An 18,094-nucleotide genomic window follows, 5' to 3' on the forward strand; every position below is an offset into this window, starting at 1 on the left:
ATTTGATCTGCACTGGCTATCCGCTGACACGCCACAACTGCACTCCGAGTCAAAACGGACAGTCTGCCACCTTGTGGCCTTTTAGGAGAGGTGCATGTTTATTACAGGAATAGTTTGTACTGAAGGTTTTGAGCACTAAATCACAGATATCTGTAAAGATCAACAGAACATCTACTTGATATTGACATGACCGGCCGCCAGTATGATGCCATGACTAGGTGCCGTTTCTTAATGAACTGCCAGTTTACTGATTGATCATAACTACACATTAGCAGGAAAGAAAGACAGCATACAGCGGTAGAGGCCGGAAGCTAAGCACTGACCTCACACCACACAGAACAAATCAGCTATCTAGGTAAGTAGGCAAGGTCAACGTTATGAGCCGTACCTGACTGGATGCCTGGGCGGAAGAGGCAGGTCTGCGAGCTCCCTCCTGTTTCAGCTTCAGTTTGTAGAGGGACAGCTCTGAGACGAAAGCAAAAACAACACATCTTAATTAGCTGTTCCGAATTCAAGAGCTATGACCCTCTCTGTGTTAAGTGAATTAGAGGTTGTTTCTGAACCAGAGTCAAAGAGTTGACTACAAATTGTTGATTGATGTAATTTAACACGTAAGGGCTCTAATTGTGCCAATCTAGGTTATGGTATGCTTAAATGTTTTAAAAGGGTACAATAAAAAAACTCACTAGTGCCAGTCTTCTCTGGCTGTGGCCCCTCTGGCTCCTGCAGGTTCCAGGTGACCCTCTTCACCGAGGGTTTGGCCTTGGCACCTGCCGTGACTGGCACCAGTTCTCCCCCAATCTTCCCCTTCTCCCCCTCTCCTTCCTTCTCCTGTTTGACCCCAGCCTCGCCACTCTCTCCTCCTGGCTCCGTCTTCACATAGTCCAGGCTGTCCAGCATCATGTCCACGTCCATGTCATCGTCTGAAGGCTCCTCTACCTCGTGCTTCTCTGGGTTCACTGAGATGGGTTGGACTAGTGGAGGAGTCTCTGTGAGGGCCTCTGGTACTGGAGGAATCAGGGATGGGGTCCCCTGCTGGCTGGCTATACTCTCAGCAGCCTGAGGAGGAGCAAGGACAAGGTGTGTGCTGAGTGTTGAGAAGCTTGGGCTGGATTGGCCAGTTTGGGTGGGGGGAACAGGGATGTTGGAGGTTAGGTGTTGAGGCAGCTCAGGCCAGATGGGCTCAGTCTTGATGGTTTCCTTTAACGCCTGATCTTTTTGATCTGCTATGTCTGATGTGGAGACTGCGCACGCCTCCTTTATGAGGGCGGAAGGGTGTTCTTTTTCGATCTCCTTGTGCTGTTGTAAGTCCTTGACTGTGCTGAATGTTGACAGAGGTTTTTCTTTTTTGATTGGTTTATCCAGTGATTCTTCCAAAATATCAAAGGCAGGTTTCTCTTTTTTAATCTCTTTTAGCAGCATAGACTCATTGAGTAGTTTTGTTGAGAGAGAGGCAAGTCTCTCTGTTCTAATGTCATTGCTGTCACTCTCCTTTTTCACCTCTGAGGCAGAGAGGACAGAGAGAGATTTGAGTCCTGAGGAAAGCATCTGCTGTTTGATCTCTCGCTCTTTTCTCTCTTCTTTAGTCTCGCTCTTCTCTTTCAGAGGGACGCGGGGGAGAACTTGTACCTTTTTCTTCTCTTTCTGTTCTTCTAGCTTATTGAAGGTGGTGGTTGAGGAAGACCCTAGTGGTCCCTGTGACCCCTCTTCTTTCCTCCTCTCTCTGGATCGCGACCTGGACTTCGGCCTCTTCCGGTCTTTCGACCGCACCTCAACCCTGTCCTTTGATCTGGAGGATGATGGTTGTGATCGGAAGTGGTCTTTCCTCCTCTCCCTGGACCTGGAACGCGAGCGAGACTGCGAGCAATCACGCTTCTTGACCTTTGACGGGTGACCCTTCTCTCTTTCACTCCCTCTGCCCTCGTTCCTCTCCCTGCTCCCTCTCCTCTGCTTTTTCCTCTTGGACCGTTCTCTACTGCTGGAGCCTGACCATGACCTTAATCAAAATATTAGAAATAGTTATCATAATAGGAAATATACGAGAATACATATATAATTAAACACCACCAAATCACTGTGTACAGAATTAACATGATTAAACAATGACATTAGTACCTGGAGCGCCTCCTGTCTTTGGAGGGAGAACGTGACCGTCTCTTCTTCCTGCGAGACCTCTCAGAGATATCAGAAATAGAGCTGTCTGACGGGGACCGAGTCCTTCTCCTCTCCCTCGATCCCGAACGCCTAGAACTCTCTCGCCCCTTGTCTCCTCTCCTACCCCCCCCATAACGTCTCTTCCTCCCTGCCTGGTCTGGGGCCTTGTCTCCCCTCCTCCTGCCTGCCTCTGGGCTGTTTGAGGCAGACCGCCGCTCCATGGAAGACCCCCTGCCTTTGGATGTTTTCCTTCCCTGGCCTGGGGGCCTGGAGTGTGATTTAGACCTGGATGGGGACCTGGGGGGGCTGTCCTGGGGCTCTGACTTTATCTCAGTCTTCACCATCCTGTTTCTGTGGTGGCTGGAGGCTAAGCTGGATAAGGAAGGTGTAGTCTGCTGGTTCTGGGGCTCTCTACTGTTGCCAGTCTTGCTGTGCTGCCCTTTCTCACCCCCTGGCTCATTCCTCTCCCTCTTCAGATGGACCTGGCTCTGGGACAGTGGTGTGCTGGTGCCAGTCATCACAGACCTGGGTGCGTTGTGAGGGCTGTGACCAGGCTTTGCAGTGTCAGAGTTCTCTGGCTCCCTCTTCACCTCCAGACCTTCTCCTGAGCCCTCATCCCTCTCCAGTGACAGGGCTTTCACCTGCTGGCTGGCACCTTCCTTCACCTGCTGGCTGGCACCTTCCTTCACCTGCTGGCTGGCACCTTCCTTCACCTGCTGGCTGGCACCTTCCTTCACCTGCTGGCTGGGACCTTCCTTCACCTGCTGGCTGGGACCTTCCTTCACCTGCTGGCTGGGACCTTCCTTCACCTGCTGGCTGGGACCTTCCTTCACCTGCTGGCTGGGACCTTCCTTCACCTGCTGGCTGGGACCTTCCTTCACCTGCTGGCTGGGACCTTCCTTCACCTGCTGGCTGGGACCTTCCTTCACCTGCTGGCTGGGACCTTCCTTCACCTGCTTGCTGGGACCTTCCTTCACCTGCTGGCTGGGACCTTCCTTGTGCACCATGGTTGGTTTCCCCCCAGCATGGCTCTCTGCTTCACTGTCTGAGCCGGTTGGATGGAAGGGATCGTATATATCCCCCTCTTCCTTCTCCTCTTTGACCGGTGAGTGTGAGGACATCAGTAGATTCTGTTTCTTCCTGCGCTCCTCTCTTTTCCTCTTCGCCTCCTCTTCCTCCAGAGACGCTGGTTCTAGACAGTTTCCAGCTGCAACAATTGCAGAAGCGTTGCTAAGCTTTTTGGCGTGCCAGACAGAGCTGGCATTGATCCGGAAGCACACCGTGGATGATGCTGATGAAGAGGTACGGGCAGGGTTAGATGGAGAATCAGAAGAGGAGAACGAAGAGGAGAAGGAGCTGGAGAAGGCTGAGGAAGGGCCTGCTCTGTCTGGTCTCTGTCCCTCTGTCCTGCCCTGCTGCTGGTCCACACTTTGCTGCCTGCCCCTGTTCCCACCCAGGCTGTTCAAACAGGCATCAGGGAAGCTATTACTACCACTACCATTAGCACTGCTACTACTACCACTACTACCCCCTCTGCTGGCATTGCCATTCGTCAGGCCACCGCTCTCCCGTTTTATCCTTGGTATCCTGGGAAGCACCAATACTGGTGCTTCCCATACTGGTTTAGCAGCGGCCTTCTTAGCCTGGGGCTGTGGTGGCACCGTCTCCCTACCTCTGGAGTGAGCGTCTGGGGTAGGAGTGGAGGTGGCAGCCCTCTGGGTCCCATGGGGGGGTAGTACACCGGTGTCCTCCCAGTGGCTGTGTCCAGGACTAGGTCTACAGGGGGCAGGGACGTGTGGGTGACTCAGGATGAGAGTTGGATAAGTGGCCGAGTGGGGGGATGAAGGGGTGAGAGGGGACAGGCAGGGACCTGCTACCAGGTCTCCATTAATGGGGAGACAAAGGGAGCTGGCTGCTGTGGTAGGGGACATCTCTGAGTGGAGCTGGGCTACTGATTCACCAGAGCTGCTGCTCCTACTGCTGCTGGGCATGGATGACGACAAACCCACTACAACACAAACACAACACAATAACTGACGCAACATGATGTTGCTGTGTAACACACAGAATCCAACAGACTTCAAAATCAATGGTTAACAGGCAATAACACATTGACTAGTTCTTAAATAGTCAGGTAATAGATACAGTACCAGCAAAATACTGAGAAAAAAAAGACAAGAGATTGAACTAAAGAAAGTAAGAAACCCTACCAGCCTGCTCACCTGGTTTGATAGCCTTGAGGGATCCATCTCTGTTAATGACTACGTCTGAGCTGTCCATCAGAAGCATGCTCTGCCCTGATAGGATGCTGCCCAGCAGGTCAGGCACTGGGGCCACCTCTGCAACCTCCTCCAACTGGGGAAGGCTCGAGCCCCACCTACAACCCCATGGCAACCACAGGTCAGACATGTATCATATTGAAGGATGTGAGCTACAAAACAAAATAACATTTGGGAGATGAGAAGGGGTACCTAGAGAGGCCAGCAGTGATTGGTCGAGCCACAGGCTGGTGTGAGAGGAGTGCGGAGCGAGATAAGCCACGCCTCTTGGCCTCCAGCAGTGATGACGTCGCCGAGGCTTGCTCCTCCTCATCATCATCCCTGGGGTAGGATCAACAGCCAATCAACATTCAGAACCATGTTGAGGTCCATTCCACAATTTTCTGTTATTTTCTATGAGTTTCCACTTCATGGTTTTGTTTGAAATTATTGTTGTCAGCATTAGATGGAGATCTCTATTCTCTAGATAAATAAAGTACTGTTATCTTATAGTTGTGACTGAGACAGACCTGCTAGTGAAGGGGTCCAGATCGTAGGGGTCTCCATAGACAGAGAGCGAAGCAGCTCCTATGTCAGCCCTCATACTGCCCAGAGTGGTTTCTGAAGGTTGGTACACAGAGGGAAGGGACGAGCCCCGTTTGGGCTTCCCTATCCCTAGGCTACGGGCTATACGACCACGTGACGTAGCTTCCTTTTTCACCACCTAGGAACACACAGTCAGATTAAACATGAGCACTGATTCTGTCATTTTGTTATAGGCACTATATTTTTCATGTTATAATTGTTAAATTTGAAGTCTCACCAGTTTCCTTCTGGACTTGGTCCTCCTCACTCGCCGTTTCCTCCTCCTCACCCCGGTGCCTGCAGCTTTGCCCTTACCACCCGTGGCAGACCTCTTACTCTGGCCTTTCCTGCGCTTTACTGTAGGCAAATGCATCTCTTTTAAAAACCCAGCTAGGGTTTGCGTGCGTGCGTGCATGGGTGCGTGCGTGTATTTTTTTCACCTGCCCTGCGTCGTCGACTGGATGGAACGCGGGGTGTGAGGTTCCGTATGTACACAGCTGTGTTGAGTCCAGCCACCACTGCATTGATAGTCTCATCCAGCCAGGTGGTCTGTGGCATCAGAAAGCTGGGGGAGATCTGAGACCAGAGGTACACTGCATCACTCTACTATTCTCTGCTGTCTATTTGGACATGCTTTACTTAACATGAACTTCACAGCCGTCTAATGAGGCAGGCTGCAGCATCACTCAGCCTGCAGCATCACCACCACCCTCTGGCTCTCTATTCTAGACCTGCAGGTTAAATGTTACTTGGTGCAAGTAGCGCATTCAAACATGACAAAATAACAGTGTCATCATTAATTAAGTGTTATGTAATACCATTATACACAAAAAAACATCATACACATTTCAACCCAGGAGAGAAAACATGGGTAACATCATTTTTCATAAGTACATTATCATGCTGCTCACGAAATAATCTTTGATTACAGAATTCATATCAATGCTACAGAGTAAGGGCTGTTGACACTAGTGGCGAGGAGCGGAGAGTAGTGAGGCAGAACAGAGAAGCCAATAGGAAGCAACACGCCTCATGCCAAACCTGTGCAATGCGTGCCTGGGTGATGCGGTGGTGGTTGACACTGGCGCGGACCCTCTCACTCTGCTGGGTGCGGGCAATGGCCCGGGTGGGGCCTGCCGCAGGGAGGCGGGAGCGGCTGGTTGTGGGACGGGCGCTGCTCAGACTCTCCGTGTTGCTCTGCTCTTCCACTGAACCCCCTGAGGAGCAATAACATTGATGAACTCTGGGATCTTGATAAAAGGACTTTTTTACATTGCTTTATACAAAGAGTATTGTCAACGTATTCCTCAGAGGAAGACGAATTGAGTCAGTACGGAGTATGATTACTTGAACGGCGGTTGTTGGCTTGACACTCTGGGCAGAACCATTCCTCCACAGGGACAGCATCCAGCGGGGGGGTCAGGCACTCCATGTGGTACCTTCCATGGAGCACAGACATGGAGTGGTAGAAAGTAGGTATTAACATGGATATGATCAAGTTCCGCATTCATAAAGTGTTTCAAAGTACCTACCAGGTTAAGAATGAGATAACATGGATATGATCAGAAAATAAAAACCAGGGAATATTCAAAGGGTTAATTGGAATGATCAGATAAAGATACATTTATTCCTGATTGTATGATTAATCAGGAACAATCCCAGAACGCTAGGTGGCGTGTGTTAATGGTCTCACCCAGCATCACAGCCGTCACAGAGCAGCAGGCGGTCTTCACGGTCACTCCCTCCACACACCTCGCAGCTGGTCTGTTCCAGCTCCAGGTCGATCACCTCCTCCTGGCCCGCCTTCACTGGTTTCTGCACTGTGATCTGCACTCAATAATCATGCACATAGAGCAATGACAAGAATCACTGTCTGTAATGGCTGTCTGGCAATGACTGTCTGGCATTCCCATGCATGACCCATATTTGTATATACAATGTTTCAACCATAATGGTCTTTGCCACAAAATAAATCAAACACCCTTCATGAGGAATACACATGCCATGTGTAGTAGCTACTTCTCAGAACACCCCCCCCCCAACAATACATTCAGAAACACCATGCACAACATTAAATCAAGACCAGAGAAGGCAATTAAAAGACATTCACCAAGAGAAAGTCCGATTTTTTAACTCACAATTTTCTGCACTTTCCCACCATAACATTTTCTCAGGTAGATGTTATTGAAGACTATTCTGTCCACAGGACAGGAGTTTGCATTCTGAGGGAAGAACAAACCACGATTGGAGGCACAACATTGGGACACATTTGAACATATAATTACTGTCTTAATAAAACCTTTGTTTACAGGACTGAAAGTGAAAGCTGAGGTGTGGCGCCTTTGGACCAAGGTTCCAGTGACGCTCATGAATTTGACGGGTGAGTGTCTTCTAGTTCTTCCGACCATATTGACATTTTGTGTCTGCACTAACACTTGAATAAAAAGCTTTAACCCCTTGACCTCTCATTTTGCACCCTTTAATGTCACCCACCCACCTTGGACCACTCCAGGATGCAGTCGAGGCAGAAGTAGTGTTCGCAGCTCTCTGGCGTGGCCACGGGCTGGCTGTGGAAGGAGTTTAGGCAGATGGGGCATTTCTCAGTGTCCTCGTCTGAGCTCAGACATGCCAAGTCAGTAGACGCTCCCCCCACCGCACCCTCTACCACATCGTCCTCTTCTCCATCTGAGGAACAAGTATGTCGTTATGGAACTCAAGTGGTAGATCTATACCTTGGATACTAAAAGCGTACCATGGACCATTACTGATTATTTTCCATGAGTACAGAATCCTACATTTCCATAGTCTCTCACCATCACTGTCATCCTCCTCTTCTTCCTCCTCCTCCTCCTCTCCATCAAGGAGGTCTTCCTCCTCCTCACCACTGTCAGAAGCTCCCTCAGATTCCTCCCCACCTTCATCGCTGTCTTCATCTGTAAGTTGACAAATAAAAGTAGATGAGTAAGTAATACAATTATTTTCCATACCAGTAGTGATGAGGGCCATTTCACTAAGGGCACTTTCAAACATAGTTTTGAGCTGTAGTTCGAATCAGAATTTGATTATTTATTACATAGTTTTTTGTTGGTCCCACGTTGTCAAATGAAAAACAAACAAAACCATGTGTCCATGCAAGTCATTTGTTTATTGGACAAAAATTCTCACGTTAAATTAATCTATGATTATCATGAAGCGTCACTGCGTCCAAATCTTCATATGACTTTAGCTTAGGTCTTCCAACAACATGCGGGAGGAAACAGCGCAATAGCCGCTCTAACTGTGACGTGAAAGGGCTATACAGTAGCCTGTATCCCTGGTATAGCGCCCGTCTCCCCTAATCTGCATCCGATGCGCTCAGAAATGTGCTGCTATACTCAGAAAGTTTAAAGGATATTAAGTTATGATGCAGCATGCATTTCATCAAATGCTCGCAGTCAAATAACCAATAATACTGCACGACTGGTTATTTTCCTGTGTTTTGCAGCAAACCTCACCACAGTACGAATTGAATCAGACCCTTTCTGAGCAAACCAATATTTGTGGTTTACTGCGCTCGAGTGCAGATAGTATTCACACCAATCCAAACAAACCAAACTAAGGGGGTAAATGCACAAGAGTTTGAAAAAAACACTCCAAACCAGATTCACTCCTTAGGGTATTCATAAAATGTAGAAATATGATTCCATACCTGAGATTGCCCATACTGCAGGCCTTTTATCTTTTCTGTGTGAGGCATTCCGATTGATCAGCTCATCCTGGTTGTCTTCTTCATCCATGGCTGAACATCAGAGAGCTTCCTGCACCAATATCTAGCTAAATATCAAAGGCTATGCTTCAAATGAGACATATGACTTTTAGGTAGCTGGAAAACACATGAAATTAAAATTAGTGCCACAACTATTCACCTGGTCCATGCACAACAACGATTTCCTGTGTAGTCAGTATCCGCACATGCAACAAGAACGCATTTTCACACTGTTAATACGGATTTAGCTACTGCATGAGATAGCGGTATGTGAGGGAGCTTGGTAAGTCAGTTATAACATGTCACAAGTGGACAGCTAGTTAGCCATTGTGAGACGTGAGTTAGCTTCGTTAGCTAGTTAACGTTTGCAGACATGAACATTTGCGTCAACGTTAGCTAACGTTACCTACTGTAGAGAACTATGACTACATAGTTTTCCAGGCATAAATTACAAGCACAATCCAGACGGACAAATGAAAGACATTTATATCAAGTTATCTTCTTCGTAGATGTGTTAGCTACCTAGCTAGTAGTAGCTGTTAACCTTAACGAGTAATTAAGTAGCTAGGTAGCTAACAACTGCTGCTGCTTCACTGCCTTCTGTTTCCTCAAAAACAAAAACATTGAGCGACTTTGGTGTTGCACTGTAAATGTATGCTCGCTAAAAGAGCTAGCTAAATAAACCGTTGTAAATAAGCTTTCGTTACCTACCTTATTGCAAAGAAAACGTGCAAGTTATGGAATATTCTTAGCTAGCTACCAGTACCTGCATTGTTATGGATAATAGTCTGCTAGATGCTAGCATGCTACTGCTAGCATTAGCTTGAGTCTAAATATAACTTCACTTGCACGCTCGTTATGTTCGGTGCATGTGACATTCATATGTTGTCAGTTTAAAAGTTATCATTGTCCAGGCTTACGTTATTGCATACTTCGAACGTGCAAAGCCAGGGTGTTTACACCTACCCTACACGGTTGTGAATGACATGTTTGGAGTAACTGCTTAGTCCACAATTTTTGTTGAGTGACACCGCAGGCTGGAATGACGGAAATGGCCAAACGTATGCTTCTCTTCTTCTTCTCTGTGTCTCTTACAACTATTATTGTATTGCTGCCACCAACTGGACGGGGGTGGTAAAAAAAATGTAATTTCAATTACAAAGAAAGGAAACAAATATGAATCCACAGGTATTACACAAAAAAGTCATAAAAAAACATCCCTCTCCTTCAGTCGTTCAAAAACTCCATAACTCCCTACACAGGCTCTAGAGCCTGCCACGAGACAGAACTGCTGGTGATGGGAACCACAGGAGGCTGCTGAGTGAACGGCTCATAATAATGGCTGAAACGGAACAAATGGAATGGCATCAAATATATGGAAAATCCAAAAAGGGAGCGTAGAAGAGGTGAAACTATTATTGCTGTCTATCAACAATGACAAGCCACCGGGGTCTGACAACCTGGATGGAAAAATAATGATGTTCATAGCGGACGATATTGCCACTCCTATTTGCCATATCTTCAATTTAAGCCTACTAGAAAGTCTGTGCCCTCAGGCCTGGAGGGAAGCTAAAGTTATTCTGCTTCCAAAGAATAGTAAATCCCCCTTTACTGAATACGCACTGAGCTAAACGGTAGAGCTGCCGCTTTCAAGGAGTGGGACTCTAAACTGGACACTTATAAGAAATCCCGCAATGCACTCAGACAACGCATCAAACAGGAAAAGCGTCAATACAGGGGTAAGACTGAATTGTACTGCTCTGACACTCGTTGTCTGTGGCAGGGCTTGTAAACTATTACAGACTACAAAGTTAAGCACAGTCATGAGCCGCCCAGTGACATGAGCCTACCAAATGAGCTAAATTACTTCTATGCCCGTGTCGGGGCAAGCAACACTGAAGTATGCATGAGAACATCAGCTGTTCCGGACGACTGTGTGATCACCCTCTCCATAGCCGATGTGAGAAAGACCTTATAACAGGTCAACATTCACAAGGCCGCAGGGCCAGACGGATTACCAGGACGTGTACTCCGAGTATGCGCTGACCAACTGGCATGTGTTTTCACTGACATTTTCAACCTGTCCCTGACTGAGTCTGTAATACCAACATGTTTCAAGCGGACCACCAAAGTCCCTGTGCCCAAGAACACTAAGGTAACCTGCCTAAATGACTACCGACCCGTAGCACTCACGTCTATAGCCATGAAGTGCTTTGAAAGGTTGGTCATGGCTCACTTTAACACCATTATCCCCGAAACCCTAGACCCACTCCAATTTGCATACCGCCTGAGTGCTCCCGAGTGGCGCAGCGGTCTAAGGCACTGCATCTCAGTGTTAGAGGCGTCACTACAGACCCTGGTTCTATTCCAGGCTGTATCACAATTGGCAGTGATTGGGAGTCCCATAGGGCGCCCCACAATTGGCCCAGTGTTGTCCGGGTTAGGGTTTGGCCGGGGGAGGCCATCATTGTAAATAAGATTTTGTTCTTAACTGACTTGCCTACTTAAATAAAGGTTAAATAAAATAAATAAAAAATCCACAGAAAATGCCATCTCTATTGCACACCACACTGCCCTTTCCCACCTGGACAAAAGAAACACTTACGTGAGAATGCTATTCATTGACTACAGCTCAGCATTCAATACCATATTCATAGACTGTTCTCTCTGCTACCATATGGCAAGCGGTACCGGAGCACCAAGTCTAGGTCCAAAAGGCTTCTTAACAGCTTCTACCCCCAAACCATAAGACTCCTGAACAGCTAATCAAATGGCTACCCAGACTACTTGCATTGCCCCCCCCCCCAGTGTGCCAGTGTGTCTATGTATGCAAATGACTGAACACTATACACGTCAGCTACTACAGCGACTGAAATGATTGCAACACTTAACAAACAGCTACAGTTAGTTTCAGAATAGGTGGATATTTCAGGATTTCAAAAACTAAAAGCATTGTATTTGGGACAAATCATTCACTAAACCCGAAACCTCAACTAAATCGTGCAATGAATAATGTGGAAATTGAGCAAGTGGACGTGACTAAACTGCTTGGAGTAACCCTGGATTGTAAACTGTCATGGCCAAAACATATTGATACAACAGTAGCTAAGATGGGGAGAAGTATGTCTATAATAAATCGGTATCTGCCTTCTTAACAACAATATCAACAGGGCAGGTTCTACAGGCCCTAGTTTTGTCGCACTGGGACTACTGTTCAGTAATGTGGTCAGGTGCCACAAAGAAGGACTTGCAATTGGCTCAGAACAGAGCAGAACAGCTGGCCCTTAAAAGTACACAGGGAGTTAACATTAATGACATGCATGGTAATCTCTCATGGCTCAAAGTGGAAGAGAGATTGATTTCATCACTACTTGTTTTTGTAAGAAGTATTGACAAGCTGAATGTACTGAGCTGTCTGTTTAAACGTCAAGCACAGAGCTCAGTCACCCATGCATACCCCACAAGACATGCCACCAGAGGTCTCTTCACAATCCCTAAGTCCAGAACAGACTATGTGAGGTGCACAGTACTACATAGAGCCATGTCTACATGGAACTCTATTCCACATCAGGTAACTGATGCAAGTAGTAAAATTAGATGTAAAAAGCAGGTAAAAATACACCTTATGGAACAGAGGGGACACTGAAGAGACACACACAAAGGTACAGACACACGCATATACACAAAACCGTTAGCTCACGCACTCTACACACACATACATTGTAATATTGTTGTATGGTGGTCGTTACACATTTTGTATTGTAGATATGTAGTGGTGTAATAATGTTATATGATGTACTGTTTTATATTTGGTTTTATATGTAATATAAGTGCCTTAATGTGTTTGGACCCCAGGAAGAGTAGCTGCCGCCTTGGCAGCAGCTAAAGGGGATCCCTAATAAATACAAATGTGTTTGATGTATTTGACACCATTCCACTCCAGCCATTACCACGAGCCCGTTCTCCCCAATCACCGTCCTGGGGCATTCAACGGATTTCGCTTCAGGATCTACACGACAGCTAGACACACAACATTTTGCTCTTTGTCCATTCTCTTTTGCAAACAATCTCTTTCGTAATGATCTTACCCAAATATCCCACATCTTGGCTTCTCCCGTCTGCATACACTTGGTACATGTCCCAATATTTAATAGTGGGTACATTGCAAGGTCTGGGAATAAACACTCTGACAGAGTAGTTCACATATCCCAGCTGCACTCGGAAAGAGAGAAGCTCATCAAAAAACACAAGAACAGACAAACTTCTCCTTCCTGCCATTTACCATTGGATGTGCTACCTTGTCCCGGACCTGCTGTTTTTGACTCTCTTCCTCTACCATACCTGCTGTCTCCAGCTCTGAATGATCGGCTATGAAAAGCCAACTGACATTTACTCCTAAGGTGCTAACTTGTTGCACCCTCTACAACCACTGTGATTATTATTGTTATTTGACCCTGCTGGTCATCTATGAACATTTCAACATCTTGGCCATGTAATGTTATAATCTCAACCCGGCACAGCCAAAAGAGGACTGGCCACCCCTCAGAGCCTGGTTCCACTCTAGGTTTCTTCCTAGGTTCCTGCCTTTCTAGTATGTTTTTCCTTACATCAGCTGTTGTAAAAAGGGCTTGATAAATACATTTGAATGATTGATTAATTGACCATGCGATTCATTCTACGTGCATCGACCACTCCATGAATCTTCTTCAGTAGAGCATTGTTGAATTCTTACGCTACTCCAGAAATGACTCCCGTCCACCCCGACCAACCATCCTCTTTTTGTTTATATTTACTATGTTACATCTAGTCTATGAGACCAGGCTGTTTGCTTTAACAGGTGCCCTGCTTCAAACAGTAGATCAAAGCATGACACATCATATCCATCAGTTGACTTGAGATCCAACACATGTTTCTTCTGATCAACAAAAGTCCACTTCTCTTGATTTTCATAGATTTAACTTATCCCATTGCTTTCTCCACCAGTTTTGATATTTCAAACAGATCCTTAAATAGGCATAGGGTGAATTCAGAAAGCGTGGGAAGTCAAACTGGGACAGCTTAATCCTGACACGTCTATTTCTTGGTCTGACAAGAGAAAATCTAAAATATTGTTACTAAGCCCTTGCAGAGAAACCACATGATGTGTGATCACTTCATTTGTGTGACATTATAGAGCAGGGTTCACCAACTGGCGGCCCGTGGGCCAAATTTGGCCCCTCAAGTTTTCTGAGCAAAAAATAAATGCAAATATATATATTTATTTTTTCAATGCTGGACATAATAGACTGTAAAAACACCAAGAAATAAGCTCCAAGTGATTTTAATTTAAGAAGTCTGTTTCCATGTATTCCCATGCATAATAGAGGTCAATTTGCAGTCTCACCTTCCGGCCCCCAGACCATCCGCTCAAAGAAAAATCATCCCGCGGCTGAATCTAGTTAATGATCGGTGTTATAGAGGGTGGCAGAGCAAGCTTCAAACAGGAAGCTGAGAAGCACACGGTATGATCAGTCACATAGCTATTTATTTTATGTTAAGGTTAAACTTTCATAATGCATTGTGCCAAATTGTGGAGTAAATGTGCATACTATGTACTGGTGCATCAAAAAAAGTTGCCAATATTATGTTTGAACTTTGTAATTTAGTCATTTTTGTTGTTGTCCCACTTTACCAGCCCTAGCTAGCTAAAGTAGTACAGCATGTAGAAGCTAAAGTGGGACAGTCTAGGCTTTTCCAATGGAGGAAAGAGATCCAGTTTACATTAGGGGCCCCCTGTACTTAGGTTAGGCAGGGCTCTCGTTCTTGTAGTACTATATCATGTAAAAAAAAAAGTGTAGTACTTTATTAGTAGTGATATTTTGAGAAATCAGAAATGTTGTGAATGGCAGAGCTCCTCTGTTCAGTATCTGTGTTCTTTTGCCCATCTTAATCTTTTCTTCTTATTGGCCAGTCTGAGATATGGCTTTTTCTTTGCAACTATGCCTTGAACGCTAGCATCCTGGAGTCGCCTTCTTCAATGTTGACATTAAGACAGATGTTTGCGGGTACTATTTAATGAAGCTGCTAGTTGAGGACTTGTGAGGCGTCTGTTTCTCAAATTAGACACTCTAATGTACTTGTCCTCTTGCTCAGTTGTGCACCGGGGCCTCCCACTCCTCTTTCTATTCTGGTTAGAGCCAGTTTGCGCTGTTCTGTGAAGGGATTAGTACACAGCATTCTACGAGTTCTTCAGTTTCTTGGCAATTTCTCGCATAGAATATCCATCATTTCTCAGAACAAGAATAGACTGACAAGATTCTGAAGAATATTCTTTGTTTCTGGCCATTTTGAGCCTGTAATCGAACCCACAAATGCTTATGCTCCAGATACTCAACTAGTCTAAAGGATGCCAGTTTTATTGCTTCTTTAATCAGAACAACAGTTTTCACCTGTTCTAACATAATTGCAAAAGGGTTTTCTAATAATCAATTAGCCTTTTAAAATTATAAACTTGGAATAGCTAACACAACGTACCATTGGAACACAAGAGTGATCGTTGCTGATAATAGGCCTCTGTACGCCGATGTAGATATTCCATAAAAAATCAGCCTTTTTCAGCTACAATAGTCATTTACAACATTAACAATGTCTACACTGTATTTCTGATCAATTTGATGTTATTTTAATGAACAAAAAATGTGCTTTTCTTTCATAAACAAGGACATTTCTAGGTGACCCCAAACTTTTTAATGGTACTGTATATTGGCCTATATATTTTCTATAACACTAATTTATTTATGATATTTATGCCATTTGAAGTTGCATTGAACTAAAAAATAAATGTATTGTTAATTAAATAATATACAGTGCATTCAGAAAGTATTCAGACCACTTGGCCTTTTCCACATTTTGATACGTTACAGCCTTATTCTAAAATGGATTTAATAAAACATTTTCCTCATCAATCTACACACAATACCCCATAATGACAAAACAAAAACAAGTATTTATTACAAATAAAAAACAGAAATACCGTATTTACATAAGTATTCAGACCCTTGGCTATGAGACTTGAAATTGAGCTCAGGTGCATCCCGTTTCCATTGATCATCCTTGAGATGTTCCGACAACTTCATTGGACTCCACCTGTGGTAAATTCAATTGATTGGACATGATTTGGAAAGGCACACACCTGTCTATCTAAGGTCCCACAGTTGACAGTGCATGTCAGCGCAAAAACCAAGCAATGAAGTCAAAGGAATTGTCCGTAGAGCTCCGACACAGGATTGTGTCAAGGCACAGATCTGGGGAAGGGCACCAAAACATTTCTGCAGCATTGAAGGTTGCCAAGAACACAGTGGCCTCCATCATTCTTAAGTGGAAGAAGTTTGGAACCATCAATACTCTTCCTAGAGACCACCCGCCCGGCCAAACTGAGCAATCGAGGGAAAAGGGCCCCGGTCAGGGAGGTGACCAAGAACCCAATGGTCACTCTAGCAAAACTAGTTCTAGAACTAGAGTTTCTCTATGAGATGGGAGAACCTTCCATAAAGACAAACATCTCAGCAGCACTCCACCAATCACGGCTTTATGGTAGAGTGGCTAGACGGAAGCCACTCCTCAGTAAAAGGCACATTACAACCCTTTGTAGTTTGTCACCTAAAGGACTCTCAGACCATGAGAAACAAGATTCTCTGGTCTAATGAAGCCAATATTGAACTCTTTGGCCTGAATGCCAAGCGTCACATATGGAGGAAACCTAGCACCATCCCTATTATGAAGCATGGTGGTGGAAGCGTCATGCTGTGGGGAGGTTTTTTAGCGGCTAGTCAGGATCGAGGGAAAGATTAACTGAGCAAAGTACAGAGAGATGAAAACCTGCTCCAGAGCGCTCAGGACCTCAGACTGGTGCGACGGTTCACCTTCCTACAGGATAATGACCCTAAGCACACAGCCAAGACAATGCAGGAGTGGCTTTGGGAGAAGTCTCTGAATATCCTTGAGGAGCCCTGCCAGAGCCCAAATAAGGCTGTTATGTAACAACATTTGGAAAAAGTCAAGGGGTCTGAATACTTTCCGAATGCACTGTACAAACAAAAAAATGTTCAACCTCCAGATGAGTATGGGGGGGAGTTGAAGTACAAATCTTTCAAGCTTGTTTGACTGGTCTGTAGCTTGTTCTTTAGATGTTTGAGGTTGTTGGTGAACCATGATGTGCAGGCATAATCAACGTGACGCTAGAGTAGCACACTTGCCAGAGTCTTTAGGGTGTCTATAGCTCAGTTTTCATCCAATTGGTGACTGATCTTCATGTGAATATGATCAAATCTATATAAAAACAATATGCACATTTCAGAGTTTCCTTTCAGAAAATGTGGTGCCAGACAGCGTGACCATGAAGATTTTAAATTACCAGACATTTGGGAAGTGTATGCCGTTGAGATCGACTTGGTGCAATGAGCACCATCAATAAAGTTAGGATATCGGCCAAATGAGACACATTTACGTGTCCTTAAAGACTGCCTATAACAAATTACAAAAACATTATTCCTTGGGTTTAAATGTGTAGCATATGCAAAACTTTTTTGCCATTTTTGTATACAGTTTTTAGACAACTTTCTTTAAACAATAATTGTCCACCTCAACATCTGAGCACTAAATGCATCCGGGCATTGCATGCATAGGCCTATAGGCTTAGGTGTCCACGGTATGATATTAACATTTTAAAAAATTGATATAGCCTATATAAACGAAGACAAGCTTAGGCCTAGCCCCAGAGAGATAGACACTTTTGAATGAAACATTCAAATCACAGGGCTTTTGCACCATTATTCAAATGACATTTTCACTGCAGCACTTGCTTGAAAACAATAATAAATGATTCATTGCATTGTGGTGTTGTAGACTAGTCTAGGTAGGATAATGTTATTGTTCCTAAACTAGATCAATAGGGGAGCTTTTTGAGCTGTGCTTCATGTCTTCACTGTTCTTTCATGTGCAATGATGAACGTGGCATCTCCATTGCCTATCAGCTATTCCTATTTGTTCTTGTCGATTCATACTGAAAATTGATGCAGCTTTGAATGATTTTATGTGTGGTATGATTGCTAGTTAGCCTATTGCAAATATGGACAAAAGATCCACCTAGCACTATTGTCAATATGAATGGTGGATAAAAGGCAGGATGGACAACTGGACTGGTAGATTATACCTACCTGTGGTATAGTAACGCAATAAGGCCCGAGGGGGTGTGGTACAGTATATGGCTAATATACCACGGCTAAGGTCTGTTCTTAGGCACGACAAAACACTGATTGCCTAGATAAAGCCCTTAGCTGTGATATATTTGCAATATACCACAAACCCCAGAGGT

At 45.1% G+C, this 18,094-nt stretch overlaps 1 protein-coding gene across 3 annotated transcripts in view; it reads right to left on the bottom strand.

Moving 5' to 3' along the window:
- The window catches only part of LOC135509248 (PHD and RING finger domain-containing protein 1-like), a 19,399-nt gene extending 9,594 nt beyond the window's left edge, over positions 1 to 9,805 (bottom strand). The window contains exons 1-16 of one of the 3 annotated variants that reach the window (XM_064929743.1): positions 9,709 to 9,805; positions 8,686 to 8,859; positions 7,811 to 7,930; positions 7,495 to 7,682; positions 7,136 to 7,219; positions 6,691 to 6,824; positions 6,345 to 6,436; positions 6,039 to 6,214; positions 5,438 to 5,573; positions 5,236 to 5,354; positions 4,943 to 5,136; positions 4,626 to 4,754; positions 4,377 to 4,531; positions 2,116 to 4,162; positions 687 to 1,996; positions 389 to 465 (exon numbers count right to left, since the gene is read on the bottom strand). In XM_064929743.1, the coding sequence (XP_064785815.1) occupies positions 389 to 465; positions 687 to 1,996; positions 2,116 to 4,162; positions 4,377 to 4,531; positions 4,626 to 4,754; positions 4,943 to 5,136; positions 5,236 to 5,354; positions 5,438 to 5,573; positions 6,039 to 6,214; positions 6,345 to 6,436; positions 6,691 to 6,824; positions 7,136 to 7,219; positions 7,495 to 7,682; positions 7,811 to 7,930; positions 8,686 to 8,773 (5,049 nt within the window). In that variant the 5' untranslated portion in view covers positions 8,774 to 8,859; positions 9,709 to 9,805. Of the gene's footprint in view, positions 1 to 388; positions 466 to 686; positions 1,997 to 2,115; positions 4,163 to 4,376; positions 4,532 to 4,625; positions 4,755 to 4,942; positions 5,137 to 5,235; positions 5,355 to 5,437; positions 5,574 to 6,038; positions 6,215 to 6,344; positions 6,437 to 6,690; positions 6,825 to 7,135; positions 7,220 to 7,494; positions 7,683 to 7,810; positions 7,931 to 8,685; positions 8,860 to 9,453 lie in introns of all 3 variants that reach the window. The other 2 variants (XM_064929745.1, XM_064929744.1) reach the window with 2 other exon arrangements.
- Between the last annotated feature and the right edge of the window lie 8,289 nt (positions 9,806 to 18,094).

Source organism: Oncorhynchus masou, chromosome 22, assembly GCF_036934945.1.
Source record: "Oncorhynchus masou masou isolate Uvic2021 chromosome 22, UVic_Omas_1.1, whole genome shotgun sequence".
NCBI classification, from domain to species: Eukaryota; Metazoa; Chordata; class Actinopteri; order Salmoniformes; family Salmonidae; genus Oncorhynchus; species Oncorhynchus masou.